The following is a 16441-nucleotide window of genomic DNA, read 5'->3' as shown; positions in this document are numbered from 1 at the left end:
GCTGCTCCTCCGGCCTGAGGGCTGCGGGGACCGATGGGGCCCCCCGCCCTCCAAGGGCACTGGGGGCTGCGGCACACGGGGCTGAGACGCCCTCTGCCTGCAGTTTATTGCTAATACATACAGTTTACAAAGGGCATCTACTGGCCCAAGAGACTGCAGAATTGTGGGCAGAAAGGCCCGAGGGCCCCTGGACACCTTCCCAGACTCACTGCTTCACCCTCGGGGGGGCTCTGAGCGCCCTCTGAGGGGAGGACACGGAGCGCGGGGGGGCCACACCTGGTCGGCGGGGACGGCCCGGCACACGCAGCTTCACTCAGCGCCTTTTTATTGCCTCTGGGTTTGTGACTGCCGATACAGTGACGCTGCAGGAGCGGCGGGCGGGCTAGAACCGTGGCCGGGAGGCTCTGCAGGAGCGGGCCTCAGAACCTGACGAAGGTGGCGTCGATCTGCCGCACGCTGGGCAGGGCCAGCATGATCTTCCGCCGGTACTGCGGGTCCCGCTGCAGGGGGTTCCGCTCCAGGTACACCGTCTCCAGGCTCCTGGCGCCCTTCAGCTCGTCCAGGTCACTCCAGCAGTCCAGGAGGTTGTCGTTCATCTGGGGGGACAGGCACGCGTCAAGAGATGCCTCAGGACCCCACGGCCCTCACCCCGCCCCATGCAGAAGATAGGCCGGCCGTCCCCCGGGCGTGCGCTGGCCGGGCTGCGTCCCGCGGGAGGAACCTGGCGGACGCGCTAAGTCCATGTCCGGTAGAGGGACGAAGGAGCCGCCACACAGTGCCCGCCCCTGCCCCAGGCAGAGAGGGTTTCTCAGACTCGCCTGCTTAAGGAAGCCCGTGTTCACGGAACTCCCCGTGGGCCTCGTGTGCCAGCCGCCCTGGGACACCCAGGTTTCCAAACTCGGAGGCTGTGGAGGCCCCGAGGCCTGCTCCCAGGGGGCGCGGTGCCTCTACCGCAAAGGGACAAGGGCTGCTCCTGGAGGAGCCGTGACCAGCGCCCCGCCCCGCCCGTCCATCACCGTCCTCCGGGCTCCACCACGTGCAGTCAGGGCAGGAGGAGGCTGTGGCCCAGGGGCTGGGGCTACAGCCGGCCAGCCAACAGGGGCCGCATGAGCACGGGGTGCACGCCTTCAACACATGCCCCTTGGTAAGCACGGCTGTCTGGCTCCTGCTGTGGTCCGGGGGCCCCTGGCGCCCACAGTCTTACTGCCCCACACCTTCCAGACTGGACGGACGGCTCTGCTCTCCAGTTGGTCTTTAGTGTTTGTTTTGTGTTTTAAGCAGCACCTTCTACCTTTCTTTTGGCAAAACACACAATCTATTTATAAGCATTTTTTGTATTTTCTTCCTTAAAAAACATGGCTTCTGTGTTTCTGCTACAAAATACGGCGATAACGGGGGAGTGCTGCGAGGTGTGTTCTTAAGGCAAGTCTGTATCACGTGAGTGTCAATAACGTCCACAGAAGTGAAAAGACACCTTCATGGAACAAACTGAGCCCTGTCTCTCCTTCAGAGCGGAGGGCATGGCAGCCGGATCTACTCCGACCCCTTTCCCGTGTCGCTGCTGGTGGTGTCCGTGACTCGCCCGCGCCTCCTCTCCCCTCCAGTCATCTGAGCCAGACGTGCACGCCACATGCTCCCCCCGTGAGCCGTCACAGGTGTGCTGACTCCGCTGTCCCGGCAGTTACTGCGTTCACAAGCCCCGGGTCTGCCACATGCTTCCCCCGTGAGCCGTCACAGGTGTGCTGACTCCGCTGTCCCGGCAGTTACTGCGTTCACAAGCCCCGGGCCTCATCAGTTCGGGTGTTCCGAGCACGGCCAGCCTCCAGCGCTTTCCCCAGGATTTAGGAGAGTGGACCTAGGGGTTTTGCTCAGCGCCAAGTGTGTTCCCTCGCCTTAGACAAGGGAACTCCCAGATGCGTCTTTGTATGTGTTCAAAATGAAACTCAAAACCATTCACCTGTATTGTCTCCACAAAAAGTCTAGAACATCTGGAAGGGTCACGCGGCGGGGTGGGTGGGGGGCGGTGGTCTGTATGTCTCTCCTGAGATCTTCCCAGCCGAGGTGTGAAGGAGCAAGGCGTGGGGAGTGAGCTCCCGATGCGCTCGTCTTCTCAAAGAACCTCCCGGAAGCACCACTTTAGTTCCTTCCGATCTAGACCGCCTCCTGCCTCCTTCTCGGTTTTTCCTGTCACAGGAAGTGACCTTTAAAGCAAGCTGGCTGCTGGTTGTGCAGCAGGGCCCGCACCCAGATGCAGCGGGCTGCTCCCTGCGGCCGCGAGCTTGTTCTCCAGCCGTTCCACACTTGACTGCTGCGTTACATGGACACACAGTGGAGGTCCCCCCAACGTCCTGACCAGCACCCCTCGCAGGCAGAGCACACGGGGACGGCGGCCTGTGGCCGTCTCTCTCCTGGGTACGTGTGGTCGCGTGGGCACGCTGGTGACCCCGAGGACTCTGCCAACTCCTGGTGGGTGAGCCTGGGCTCACACTTGAGCGTCCTGCCTGAACCCACGCTGGGGTCCTGCTGCAGACACAGCCGGGATGGCGCTCCAGGCACACGGTCTCCAGAGTCTATTCCAGTGGTTGACATTTACATACAAAATTCACATTCACTTCCCCTCCAATTCAGCAACGCTTGAAACAAAACCCAGATGTGGGAGAATCCTCAAGCTATTTTTCTGACGCAACAAAATCACTTGTAGGCTGCTGGCATCAGACTAGGAGTCTGCTACTTCATAGAAAGCTGGGGGTCGGAGAGCACACGAGCCCCCCAGACACAGCCAGTCTGCTTACGACCCCATCGTGGGGGCATCCTGCCTCCTGGGGCCTCTGTCACTCAGGCCAGCACAGGCTCCCGGGAGGATCGCAGAGGCACGAGGGCCGGCACCTGGCTGGGCTGGGGTGAGGGGTGGGCGCATGTTGTGTGCCGCGTGCCCCGGTGCTGGAGCAGCCCGTCAGGACCCCGGCTCTGGGCTCCTGCTCTGGCTGTGTGGCTCCCTGCCTCTTCAGACCGAATCTCTCTGCTCGGATCCTCTGCCGATCCCCGGCCACACCCTCCTGCAGGGCTGGGCTGCACACCAAACCGCAGCTCCCTTCACGCCGGACTTCGGAGGCCGGCCCTGGCGTCGTGCCCTGTGCCGTCACTAGGGGGCAGCGGCGTGCTCACAGGGAAGCCCGGGGCACTTCTGAGACGGGGAGCAGAGAACACCCAGGACGCCAGAGGGCTGGCAGAATGGCTGGCCAAGCAAGGGGCAGGCCGTGGACACAGCACAGATCTCTGACGACGCTGCTTTACACACGGCACTCCCTGTAGGAGTCACGCTTGGGGCACGCATGTGGAACCTTGACCCTGAGGATCTCAGCTGGGGGTGGACCTGCAACGCCCGCTTCTTTTGCCTCGTTTCTCATCAGTGGGCTCCAGGAACCACCCCCATCGCCATGAGACCAACACGAGGCACGTTCCAAGGTGACCAACCACAGAGGCCCATCCATACTTCCTCCCGTGGTTCTGGGCTATCTGAGCTGGAAGCACGGCCCGAGGGCTGCGTCTGGAAGCCCTCCAGCCACACGGCGATCCTGGGACTAACCCACATGGATCACGGCTTCCCAGGTTCTCAAGCGCCTGGCCATCGACTGCTCTGCCTCTGGGCTGGGGCAGGGCCTGACTGCCGTGACTTTACCCAGCTCGCTGGTGACGCTGTTGCTGGAAGGCCACACGCAGCGTGGGGACTGCGTCTGCGGCCCCCCGAGCCCTCGGTCCCTGGCCCAGCCCCTAGAGCCACAGCAGACACACTCCAGGCACCGGGACCCGCTCAGCTGAGCGCCAGCAAGCGCACATGCGTTGCACTTACCCAGAATTCCTGCAGCTCTGTTAGGTGGCTGACATTCTCAATCTTTTTGATTCTATTTGACGCAATGTCCAACATCGTGAGTTTGTTCTAGAACAAGGAGATAAAATTTTCCTGCATTACCTCATTTCTGCTGCGACTCTGTGGCCATGCACACCGCGCTGGGCGCTGGGCTTACAGCGCGAGGCGAGCTGCCCTCTGCCCTCACAGGAAAGGGGGTGTTGGCGGGTAGGGGTGGGGGGCATGGCCCTGCGCCCTCCTGCAGCTCCTGCCCAGTTTACACCGAATCCTCTCCGCTGCCTCACTGCGCTTGTCCCTGGGGTCTGAAACCAGTGCCATCGGACTCCACGACCCAGACTCCCACATCCTGGTCCAAAGGACCCCAGTGAGATGCCCGGGCCTGAAGGGGCAGGTAACACCTGCCAAAGCAGAAGAGGCCTGGGCGCTGGGAGGCTGCCCGGGCCCCTGGGGCGGGCCCTGCGGGGCAGGAGGTGTAGCAGCGTTTATCTAGTGCCTGTCCCGAGGAGACATTCAACCCCAAGCGATCCTGAAACAGTCCCTCTTCACTTAGGGCAGAGGACCCGAGGCATGGCGAGGGCGGGGAAGGGCCAGGCCCCGCGCCATCCCTTCTGGAAGGGACTCTGCTTCTGGCGCAGAGAAGAGCGCTCGAGCAGCCCATCTGGGCGCTGACACGGGCAGGGGCTGCTTCTGCCGACTGCTGCTCAGATGGCCACTGACTGCAGCAGGCCGGCAGGCACCTGCCCGCGGGCTGCAGGGGCTTTGGGCAGACAGGGACTCGGGAGAACCGCGCAGGAGGCGGCGCGGGGATGGTGGGGTGGGGCCCGGCTAGGCCCGCTGTGCCTGCTTCAGGGGCTGGGTGGCGTGGGGAGCGCGTGCGCGGGAACTGGCCGGGCTGCAGCCTCTATGGCATGTGGAGGCCGTGACCCCGTGGCAGCCCCCGTGCAGAGACCAGGGCGGGGGCGCCCAGCGGTCAGAACAGGCCCAAACCTCCACACAAGGACCCCATCCCATGCTTGATGCTACCTTGAGATTTTCTGGGGAGCTGGACAGTGTTTTGAAACCTCATTCAAAAGCAAACCAGTACTAATTACTTAAAAAAAGGTAAGGAGAAGGATGGGGGTAAGGTGGGGCAGGGAGAGCAAGCGCCCCAGAGAGTGCAGCGTCTGCAACCACAGTCTCCCCGGGCAGAGCTGCGGCAAGGCCCAGCACCCGGAGAAGCCCGAGCAGGGCGGCCCCGGCGCCGGGGGAGCGGGCGTTCTCCGTTTGGGAGAAAGATCACTGACCGCTGGCCTCGTACCACAAGAGTAAACTCCAGGGAAGTTAAGAGATGCAGCTCAGAGGAAAATACAGGACAACTTTTGCTCTCTAGTTGGATAAAGCCTGTTCCATTTGATTAGGAGGACGTTACAAAAATACAATTGCTTTAAAGCCACAATTCTTTGTCCTGTTTTGCTGCAGAGGCCCACATGGGGTCCAGTACCGGGCCGGGCCGGGCCGCACACCTCCGGGACACCTCCCAAGTTCCCGCCCCGTCCTGCCGGCCTGGCGTTCTGCTGCTCCCGGGGGCCACGCCCTCTCCCGCGCAGACCCTCCAGCTGGCGGCGGGGACTGGCGTGGGGAGGGGTCCCTGCCCAGCCCCACCTCTCAGAGCCTGGCCTCGACCTCCCATCCTGCGCCGCCCGGGCGTGCACCCAGGTCACACGCCAGCTCTGCAAACATCCAAGTGAAAGGCAGGGGAGGTGCCACACCCACTGGAGGCGAATTCACCACCTCTTCCAGAATTCTGTAAATGTTGGTGAAACAAAATCCAGAAAGTGGGTTTCCCCTAAAACCTCACTGATGTTCATGAGGCCCAGGGCCAAAGAAGCCCTTACGAAGATTGAAACAGTGCTTACCAGGCGACCGACTAGGTTACACCTGCTGGCAATTAAAACAGGAAAAAACACCCAGTGAAATGGAGTGAGTTCAAGCATTTTATTTGTCTTGAATACTGTGCCGGGGGAAAGCAGGCTGGCCTGTGGCAGCTGAGGAGGGCAGGGACTTCCTGCAGGCTCAGGGCCAGGGCTGTCCCCCCTGCCCAGTGCTTCTAAGGCTGTCCTGTGCTGGGTGGGCAGGGCTGGTGGGGAGGGAGGGGGAGAAGGGGGGAGGGGGAGGAGGGAGCGAGGAAGGTCCAGGATCTGGGCTCTCAGCTGGGGGTGGGGCCAGGAAGCCGGTGGCCAGGGGCAGGAAGAGAGGGCAGCGGCTGACAACTAAGAGTCCTCCACGGCACAGGGACACCCAGGAGCAGCTAGGGTTTCTGTTTTAATTACTGTTGGCCATGCCACGCTGCACGTAGGATCTTAGTTCCCTCACCAGGGACGGAACCCGTGTCCCCTGCACTGGAAGCTCGAAGACTTAACCACTGGACCAACAGAGAAGTCCCTAGGGTTTACTTTTCAGACATCTTCCCAGGGCCCACCCCGCGATACAGCTCAGCTCTTACATTGTTGTCCAGGCCCTCGATGACCTCGATGCCGTTGTGGCTGAGATAGAGCTCCCGGAGGTTCACCAGGCTCTGCAGGCCCTCGATCTTGGTCAGCCGGTTGCTCTGCAGGGAGAGTTGGAATGGCGTGAGACCGGGCGCTTCTGGAAGCAGGGCGGCGGACACAGGGCTCCTGAGAACTGGGCGCCGCCCACAGTGCCTGCAGGGGCCTGGCCCAGAGGGAGGCAGACTAGGGCCCTGCGTCCGCCGTCCTGGGCCAAACTCGTGCACACGGCCAAAGGCTTTGATGCACAAAACTCACTTTTCAAATTCTACTTGAGAAAGGTCTACCTCAAATAATTAACTCAAAAATGTCAAAATCAGAATATTTAAAATCATTTGGTTCTCATTTCTTTTGGCATCCATCGTAACTCGAGTTAGAGCACAGCGCCCGGTTCTCACACGGATTTGAACGACACCTGCTTTCCGAGAGGCATGGGTGGTCCTGGGGGTCCTGTCCCCATGGCCTGCCACTGATGCCCCCAGGCCCACCACCATGCACCTGCTCCTGACGAAAGGAGCCGGGCCGCAGCCACGCAGGCACTGCCCACCCTACGTGGGCACTGCCCAACCATGCCCAGGTGGCACGCCCCCGAGCACGGACGGGACGGGACGGGACGGGGGTGTCACTCCCACCATGGAGCCCAGCACAGCGTGAGCTGTGGAAAGATGAGCTGCCCTGGCTAAAAACCGCCTGGACTTTCGTTAGGAGAAGATACGTGGTGTGTTAAGGAAGGAAACCTCAGGTCCACGCCTGTCACGGGTGTTGCAGATCTGTGAAGTGTGATGTCTCCATTTCTCACTGACAGTGAAGCCAAGTGCTGCCCAGCGTGGAGACAGTGGACGAGCAGAGCCCTGCCCCAGGGGCGCGCGGGGCGGGAGGCTGGGCGGTCCGTACCTGCATGCTGAGGACGGTCAGGTTGGTGAGTGCGTCAAGATTCTGAAGCTTAGTGATCTTGTTTTTCCCCAAAAACAAACTCTCCAGGTTGGTTAACGTGTCGATATTTTCAATCGCCTGTGAAAATCAGGACAAGGCAGCAGTCACTGGGGAGGGGAAAGGGCCCGCCCCCTCGGGCGAGCCGACGAAGCTGCGTGCGATGTCAAGCAGGAATTACCCACTCTGGGATCCCCCCTAGGCAACCTCACTTCAGAGTGCAACCTGAGAACAAGACGCAGTGGTGTCCTGCGGGTGACAGCTGCGGGAGCCCCGGGCCTGGGACACCTCCAGGCTCCTGGGGGTGCTCTGCCCCTCCCCGCTCTGCCCCGTGCTCCCCAGTGCCCTGTGGGCAGCTGCGCTAGTGAGCGCCCCCTGGCAGGCCTCAGGTCCCCGCCTCCCGGGGACACCACTCTCCCACAGCAGGCTAGCTGAGCTTTTCCGGCAGGGGCTGCAGTGGGGCCTCTGAGTGCAGAGCGAGCCTCTTGTTCAGTCCTCACAGAACGGGCCGGGGCTGGTCCGGGAGGACGAGGACCCCGGGGCAGGGCAGTGATGCGGGCCCCCCCCCCCTCCCCGCCAACGGGACGCTGCGCACACGCTGATGCCCGGGCCACGCCCAGTCTCACACGCGCTGCTTTGCTGCTCTCAGCCGCACCGCCACCAACGGCACAAGCCGCCCCGTGCCGCAACTACTCTGCTTGGTTGCGTCCTGTCTAGCTCGCAAGGGCCAGCCTGAGCTGACCAGTGTGCTAGAAGCTTCCAAAAGCTGGAGGGGCATTTCTGGCATGGAGGTGGAGGAAGGGCTCAGAAACCCCGCCCTCAGCCACTCAGCAAGGGTGTGTGGGCCAACCATGCACCAGGCTGTGCCCACCCCACCATGGCCCGGAGTCGGGGCCCGTCACCCTGCTGTGCACGGGCCCCTCTGTGCCAAGAGGTGCGTCTAAAAACACACCCAGCGGCATGTTGAAAAGCAAAGCGCTGGGGGCTCCTGTCCGGCAGAGTGCAATGGGAGGATCAGCTAAGAGTTACATTGTGACTCGAATGAGGAGCAACAGAGTGCTGTGTGCAGAAGAAAGGGCCACGCTTTCACTAACACCGACCCCCAGCGAGCACGCGGTCTCGTGAGACACAGCTCCAGGCCGCGCCCTGTGCCCACACCCACCCGTATCCGGTTGGACCCCAGCTCCAGCATCTGCAGTTGGTGCAAGCTGCTTATGTTCTCAATTTTGTTGATCTTGTTGTTGACCAAGAAGAGCTTCTTCAGTCGTGTCAACTTATCAATTCCTTCAATGTTTCTCAGTAGATTAAAAGAAATATCTAAAACCCTGGGAACAGGCAAAGCATTTATTAACAAGCATAGGCCACACCGAGCTCAGGATGTAGCGGGCTTAGAGGCAGCAGCCCGCCCGGGGAACGTGGCGGGGCGGGCAGCCCATAGGGCCCCCGAAGCCTGCTGCCCCGGCTCCCAGCACAGGGCTGAGGACAGAAACCGTCTTCTCCCCGAGGAGCTCAACCTGACATCTCCAGTCAAAGGCTTCACGTGTGGGCTGGGACTGTGGGCAAGCCGGTGCCCCCGGGGGCTCCCCAGGCCCAGGTTCGGGCTGCGGGACTGGTTTGGGGGTGGCTGCCGGGCCCCCTGCAGCCTCACAACTCACTCCAGCTCTGTCAGCGCGTCCAGGTTCTCGATCCTCCGGATCTGGTTGTCGTAAAGGTCCAGCTCTCGGAGGCTCTGCAGCCCCTCTAGGTTCTCAATGCACTTGATCAAATTCTGCCGGAGGCACAGCGTCTGGGGGACAGAAAAAGGGCAGCTGGCACAGGCGACGGGGAGGCCTGCAGGAAGGCCCACTGTCCCCGGACTTGGCCTCCGCACACGGGGTTTTCCTCCTGTTTTCTAGAAAGGTGCTGACCTGGACAGGACGGGCAGACACCCACGGGGATGGAGGGAGGCCCTGATGAGCGTTCTTACTTGGTGAGGGAGGCCCTGGACAAGGGGAGGGGTGCTGTTTTGCAGCAGAGAGAACTCTCGGTGGCTCAGTTTTGAAAACCAGACTGAACTGTAGTGAGTTAAGCACGCGCAGTCTGGGCTGCACGTGGCTGCAGGCAGGCTCTGATGGAGGCACCGCTGATCTGAGCCGCCGCGTGAACCTGGGGAGAGCCAGCCAGCCGAGCATCCAACCTATCACCCTGCAGGGCTCAGGGTCAAAGGTGCCCGAGGGACGCTCCCGGTGCAGTGCGGCACCTTCCTGAGCACGGTCACCGTGCAGAACTGATCTGTTCCGGTTTATCCACATCCTGCGGGGGGATGCAGTCTGCAGGGTCACATGGGCCCCTCCCATGCAAGGACGAGCTCCTCTCACCTTCACTTTCTTCAGCACCTCAAATCCTTCAATTTTTCCAATGCGATAGTGATTCAAATCAACATCCTGAAACAGAAACAAAACCTAGTTCAGCTGCAGACAAGCACCTGGAGACGCGCTCCCCGGGCTTGGAGCCACGAGGAGGCTGGGAGGCGGCGGGGCTTGGGGAACAGTGCCTTCCGGAGCCATGGGGACAGCTGACGCGGGCACAGCCATGCCGTGACAGGCAGCGGCCTGATGTGAGACCGACCCTCCGAACTAGCGGCGCGAGAAGCCTGCTCTCGCCCACGCGCCCCTCGTCACCCCTGGGGGCTGCCCCGCCCTCGCCTGCGGCTCCTCATGGCCCCAGGACGGTGCAATCATCTGACGCGTGTAGCAGCAGTCAAGGCGCTGCCTCTGCCACACAATTCTTGGTGTGTAAAGCACAATGAGATCAAGCACTGGTGTTAAAAACAGTGAGAACACAAGGACTCTGAGCAACCAAGGGAGGCCCCGACTACTGGACCTTCCAGGGAAACCACCTACTAATCTGGCACCTTCGTAAAAGACACCCTGATGGCAGAGCACTCCGCCACCAGGCCCCTGGGGTGGCTGAGCAGGCAGCGTTACCTCTGCGTCTCTGTCCAGGCTAATGGTCTCCATATCCACAGGCAGCTCTTGTCCTTCTGGAAAAGGAAGAAGAAAAAGCCCATTCAGAGCTCTGGTCTCCAGGAGCACGTGCCTGGCCATTGGGGGCCAGCTAGGGCAGGCTGCCTAAAGCGCGGGGCCAGCTCAACAGAGGAAGACCCTGCAGGCGACACCCGAGGGCAGCGATGACGCGGTGGAGCTGACACCTGACAACCGGCACCTCTTAAGGTTCTGTCTCCTGAACTCAGCTACTGGCAAAGGCCTCCAAGATCCCACCCACGTCCTACAACTTTCCAAGAAAGGAAATGTAGTCTGAAGCTGTTGGCAGAAGGGCGGGGGGTGACCGAGCCTCAGGTGACCCGAGCCAGCAGCACGGAAGCTGCCCACCGCCACCTTCCAGCGCAGCCTGCAGCGGTACCTCGGGGCAGCCTGCCCCCAGTCTTTCCCTTCTGGTCTGTGGCAATGAATCAGGTCGCTTAAATGTGGGTCATGCCAGGCACATCAGATGTTCTAGGACGTGCCTTTCATTGCTTTGGAAAATGGCCCTGCATCTACAGACACGTCTCTCTGCACAGAGCAAAACAAAATGAAGCTCAGTTCAACCGGCAGGATCAAAGAGCCTTGCCAAGTAAGTGAAACAGCGCTTGCTGAGGAGCCGGGGAGGCTGGGAGCCAGTCCACCCTGGAGAGCAGTCTCCAGGGCCCCGGAGGGGCCAAGGAGGGCAGGTCCGGACCAAGCGCAGCACGTCTGACTAGAAGGCTGAGCTGCTCTCCCAGCCTGCCAGGTGCATCAGGACCTGCAAGAGGTCACGCACAGAACCGGAGAGCATTTCCATGCAGTCTGCTTTTGCTCACAACATGCTGCTGAAGAAACTGGGTCGCCTGTGTGCAGAGCGCCTGGTCCTTGGTGGGCGTGCCTGCTGTCTGGCCTGTGCCCCGGGGACGACGGTTACCGCCACTGCTCAGCGGCCTCCTGCCTCTGCGTCTTCCCTACAGCAACACTGCCCACATCCTGGCCTCATACCCCCGGCGCCTCCCCAGGACGGGCAGCTCACACGCTGGACTGGAGGCCCCGGAGAGGCACGCCCAACTTGGGAGCAGCCTGAGAGACTTCCTGGCCCTATACTGGCTAAATTCATTGTACCGGCTTTTCCATAACTGTCAACAATGGCTAGTTAAAAAAGAAAACATGCCATTTACTCTAGGTCAGCCATAGCTTTATGGAATGTCAACAAATCCAAGAATTAAATAAAAGGAGCTGAGCAAAACCAAGAGACTGCCCAAAATGACCCTCTTCAGAAGACGGCACGGCCGACAACATCGACTCAGAGCCGCAGAGAGACACGGCTCAGCAAAGGCAGGGCGGCCACGTGGGGCCCAAACCAGGATCCCGGTCACAAGGGGCACGCAGCGCAGGGCGGCGTTCAACACGCCCGCTTCACCTTTGAGACAGACGCTACCAGCCACCTTCCTGAACCTCTCACCTATGTTTCAAGTGTTAAAACATTAACTTACAGAAAATAAGGGAAAGGTAGCAGCTGACAGGTATGAATCTGTTTACTGGAACCTAAAGACCTAAACAAGCACAGGAAGGAGCAGGCCCCGGGCCTCTGAGGACTTAGGCAGGCGCGCCTCCCTGGAGGACTGCTAGCCAGGTTCCTGGAGGCAGGAGCCCGGGTGGGACCCGCTTCCGTGCCGGGAGCGCCCGCGCCAGCACGCTGGGTGGCAGGACGTGCCGTCAGGCGCTCGCCCCGGCCTCCCGTGACTCAGCCCCAGGGAGAGCTGTCACCCTTCCCTCCCACGCGCTTCTCCACCCACATGGCTTCCAGAACGCTGCCTCTGAAGTTCCTAAATAACGTGAGTGGTACTTCTGTGGTAGTTGCCTTTTGCCTTGAAATTAGGTTGCCATAGTTACCAAGCATGTGAGCTGGCACAGAGCATGATGTTACTTTAAAGACTAGTTTTCCTTTTATCACCGTAAGAGGAATGCACGAGTATTGATGCCTTAAAACCCCCACGATGGAGACAAACCGAGAAAATGCAGAATGCACAAGGCCCTCTCAACCTGCTGCTTAGAGATCCCCCGCCGCAATCACTGGACATGTTTTCTCTCTCAAGTAGGCAAAACTATATGCTATTATCAATATTTAAAAAACAAAGATAGGATTTTAACATGCACATTGTTTGTAAAAAAAATCTGCTTTTTCCACCTAATATATTTTGGACATCCTTCTGTGTGTATGGTTTCCCTCACTTCTCTCAGTGGAAACTGATTTTCTAAGCAAACAAAGAACAAAGGTTTCGATCATGGTTCAGGGGTGAAAAACCACCATTACAGGCAGAGAACACTTTTTTCAACTCTAAATTCATTTTGCTGTTTTTAATCACTAAGAAGACAATTTAGAAGCTGATCCTCAGGCTGACAAGCATGGTGGAGCGGGATTCAGAAACGACCTCTCTGAGATAAAGTTAGTCCATGTGGCCGAGGCAGGAGAGGAAGGCACGCAATGCTTATTTCACTTCAGTCTCGCTTTCTGAACATGGGGGTGATACATGATTTCCTGGTTCTGTTCCAGAGGACACACTCATCCAGTATCACCAGTGGCTGTATTTGCCTTCCGTGAAATTAGGAAACCATCCATCTTGCCTGCAAGTGCCCTAAGTATGGAGCTGACTCAGCGAGCGCCTCAGAGGGGGCCCTGCTCCAAGCCCTCGCCCACTGGGCCCTGTGGGCCTCCAGAGTGGGCAGGGTCCGTGCCAGGTGGCATCCCTCCCCCGTCCCCAGGCTGAGCACAGCAGAGCTCGTGTCCTGCCGCTGAGTGGGTCTCAGGCCCTCCTCTCGGCCGGTACCTTCTGGGTCCTCGTCTCCCCGCTCCTCTCCATCCTTTAGGCTGTGCGCGCTGAGGTCCGCCACCATCCCGCTGTTCTGCTTCTTCCCTTCTTCGTCGCCCGACTCTTCTGATTCAACCCGCCTGTCAACTGAACCCACACACACCCATAAGAACGCATATTCACGTTAGGGAACTCAGTGAGGAACATATAACAGACTGACATCCAGCTGGAAGTCAGAAAGACTTCATTCAAGAACTTTTGTTGAATTCAGGTCAACAAACATTTGAGTACTTTCCACGTGTGTCCTGGCACCATGTGAGGCACCACCCAGAGGAGGGGAGGACTGGGCTTTGGGAAGAGGGTAGACCAGGGAGGCCGCGGGTTACAAAGGTGAGGAGCACACTACTCCTGCTCTCAAGGAACTCGTGAAGAACGCCAGGTATCTGGAAGGCCTGGGTGGCTTGTGGCTGAACGTGCTAATGGTAACACACAGAGAAGCACCTCCTGTCCGCGCCCTCTTGGCCTGGATATCCACACAGAGGGGACCGTGTGACCCTCCCGCCACATACCTTCATCCAGGCTCCACTATCCATTTGGCCAAGAAAACCAGCCCAGTTCACAGGCCCACGTTCTGAAAGAAATCAAGACTAACTCAAATCAGACTGTGGGCAGTGGGGCGCTCTAGAAAAGGAGAAGACAGCCAGCAGTGCTCCACGCCCCACACGAGTCATGGTCTTAACACCACGGCACGGTCAACCCAGCGCAGTCCTGTACTCGGTGAGTGCCGAGTCGCCTCAGTCGTCGGACCGTAGCCCATCAGGCTCCTCTGTCCGTGGGATTCTCCAGGCAAGAATACTGGAGTCGGTTGCCATGCCCTCCTCCAGGGGAATCTTCACAACCCAGGGATCAAACCCATGTCTCTTATGTCTCCTACATTGGCAGGCAGGGTTCTTTACGACCAGCATCACCTGGGGAGCCCAGTTAAATGTAGCTGACTGGTAAAAAATCTTTTGGCAAGACTGTCAGATAATTTTCCTTTTTCTCAATTTTTTTGCAACCTCTGTGGAAGCCTGTCTGGAAGAGCTAGAGCACTCGCAGGCTGCGTGGTGTCATCAGTCACAGGGCAAGGATTCTCTCTTCTCTGACCACAGCTCATCTACAGAGGGGTGTGTTCCGTGGGGAGGGACGCTGCTTCAACTCCGAGTCTTCCACTGGGATTAGTAAAGCAGCACCAGCAAAGGCTGTTGGCCAAGTCCTGATGAATTCATGTCTAACACCACCACACCCATTCCTTCTTCCTGCGATTTACTGGCAACTGTCTTAGATCAGCTACTCACTACCTGTGGTCTTGGCTCCTGCCTGGCCTCCTAACTGGTCTCTCAGTGGCTTGTCTGTCTGTTTAAATCTATTCTCCAGAGACTCTGATCTGATCCCAGAATCCAAATCTGATCTTTGACTCCCCAAATGCCTAGAATGCCCGTGACTCTTCCTGAGTGTGCACCTTACCCCGACAGACACAGCTTTGACCTGTTACTTCCTTTTCGAAGCCTCAGTCTCCTCACAAGTAGAAGGTGCAGTACAGTACCCACATATCAGCGTCGCTGTCAGGCACAAAAGCATGTGTGTGACATGCATGAAGACGTGTAATAAATTAGCCGTCACTAGGCACAGCCTCTCTGTGGTCCAGGCTAAGGGACAGCAAGTCTACTGGGCAATGGTCTGGTGCAGCTGAGCCCAGGGTGGCAGGGGCTTAGCTCATGAAGGGCAGCCAAAGTGAAATATGGGATAGCAGATCAGCATACCAGGTGACCGTGGGGCACTGGGGACAGTGGCCTGGCTCAAGGTATTGGCAGGGGGAACAGGAGAGGTAGCAAATACTGGGAGATACTAGGGAAGTGGGGGCAGCAGAGCTTGCTGATTTGTCGAATGGGTGGCAGCCAGAGAGAAGGAATTGCCTAGGTTTCCTCCCATTTGCCATTTACCAAGACAAAGAGACGGCTGAAGAGGAAGTGGGAGAGGTGGGAGGGCGGGAAGAAGGCGGCTAAGAAGAGGTGCTTCCCTGCTCAGAAAGACCCAAAGGTCTCCAGATCCAAGACCTTCCCGAGCTCCTCCCCTCCACCCAGGCCCTCCACCACGTGCCCTGCGTGCCTCACCTGCCACACTCTCCTCCAGTACCCCTGTCACTCCTGGTCACTCCGACAGGTCACACTCCCTCACAGCCCTATGCCTGTGCATGCTTTCCTTCAGCGGAGGCGGCCTTTGCTCTTTCCCGCCCCCCCCACCCCCAACCCCGGTCTCCAGCCTGGCTGACTGGTACATCCTTCGAGGTGCAGCAGGTAGCTGGCTCTGGCTGCTGCAGCCATCACTCCCAAACATGGGGCCGCCTCTTCCACCCCTTCCCTAGCACTTGACACTGGAGACCCCGGCTTCTCTTCGGGAGCCCTCAGGAAACCAGCAGAGCCAAAAGTACAATGAGCGCTCAAAGACACGACTGGCTCTCCCCTGGGGCTAGGTGTGCATGTAATTATATACACACATAACACGCATGCAGATTTGTTTTCAACAAAGCCAAAGAGTTGAAATTAGTCTTCTGGATCTATTATAGCTTTGAAAACTGGAACCTGTCGATTCTATCACTCAACTCTCGGCTGGGGTCAGCCGTTCCCCTCAACCGGTTCGCTTTCCAGAGGACCCTTCTCCACCCCTGCCGCGTCCACCAATGAGCTGCCTCGGGCGGGTCCCAGCGAGCCCGCGCCTCGTATCCCGGTCAGCTGCCTGGAGACCTGTCTCGCGGGTCAAGCTCAGGGATTCGGTGCGAGGATCCCAGCAGCTGGGGCGGGTACAGGGGGCTGCGGGACCGCCGCGCCCTCAGTCCTCACCCACAAGCCCGGCCCTCCCGCCGCTCGCCCCGGCCCTGCGGCCCCCGTCGCCCCGGCCGCCCGCGCCCTCCCGGCCACTGCCGCCTCAGCACCGGGGTCCGCGTCCGGCTGTCCGGGGCCACCCCCGCCCTGCCGGCTGGCAGATGTCACGGGGCGCGCGGGGCTGGGCCCGGGCCGCCCCGTTTCTCCCGGGCATGACTGGCACGGGCTGCCAACCCCGCCCCCGCCCGCCGGGCCCTTCGGTCGCCGCCCTGTGGGGCCGCTCACCCTCCATCATTTCCTGCGACTGTTGCTGGCCCGCGCCGCGCTCCGCCGCCATGTTGGCTGCTCTTTCCCTTTCCGGAATCTGTCGCCTCAGGCCCCTCAGCCAATCAGGGCTCCCAGCTCAGAGGTTTCCCAGCCAATGGGGCCCCGCGCTCCTGCG

At 59.7% G+C, this 16441-nt stretch overlaps 1 protein-coding gene across 2 annotated transcripts; it reads right to left on the bottom strand.

The window, feature by feature from the left end:
* Positions 1-308: 308 nt before the first annotated feature.
* Positions 309-16389, bottom strand: PPP1R7 (protein phosphatase 1 regulatory subunit 7). 2 transcript variants are annotated; one of them, XM_027538174.1, is made up of 11 exons: positions 16285-16301; positions 13708-13769; positions 13157-13285; positions 10290-10345; positions 9681-9746; positions 8979-9109; positions 8486-8648; positions 7288-7404; positions 6351-6455; positions 3851-3937; positions 309-596 (listed from the first exon to the last, which is right to left on the bottom strand). In XM_027538174.1, exons 3-11 carry the CDS (start codon positions 13221-13223, stop codon positions 420-422), a joined length of 969 nt encoding a protein of 322 aa, XP_027393975.1. In that variant the 5' UTR covers positions 13224-13285; positions 13708-13769; positions 16285-16301; the 3' UTR covers positions 309-419. The 2 variants fall into 2 exon arrangements, with proteins under 2 accessions (XP_027393975.1, XP_027393974.1); XM_027538173.1 differs by lacking the exon at positions 13708-13769 and having other exon boundaries at positions 16285-16389.
* Between the last annotated feature and the right edge of the window lie 52 nt (positions 16390-16441).

The sequence above is a fragment of the Bos indicus x Bos taurus genome, chromosome 3, assembly GCF_003369695.1.
Source record: "Bos indicus x Bos taurus breed Angus x Brahman F1 hybrid chromosome 3, Bos_hybrid_MaternalHap_v2.0, whole genome shotgun sequence".
Taxonomy (NCBI): domain Eukaryota; kingdom Metazoa; phylum Chordata; class Mammalia; order Artiodactyla; family Bovidae; genus Bos; species Bos indicus x Bos taurus.
Note: the sequence above shows the minus strand (reverse complement) of the source record. Positions and strands in the feature narration are given on the sequence as shown.

Excerpts from the sequence above, each read along its gene's own strand:
- PPP1R7 (XM_027538173.1), bottom strand. The coding sequence starts at position 16,336 with ATGGCGGCGGAGCGCGGCGCGGGCCAGCAACAGTCGCAGGAAATGATG. Across the intron at positions 9,110-9,680 it reads AGGTGCTGAAGAAAGTGAAG|ACGCTGTGCCTCCGGCAGAA; the intron begins GTGAGAGGAGCT and ends TCTGTCCCCCAG. Across the intron at positions 8,649-8,978 it reads GACGCGCTGACAGAGCTGGA|GGTTTTAGATATTTCTTTTA; the intron begins GTGAGTTGTGAG and ends GCCTGTTCCCAG.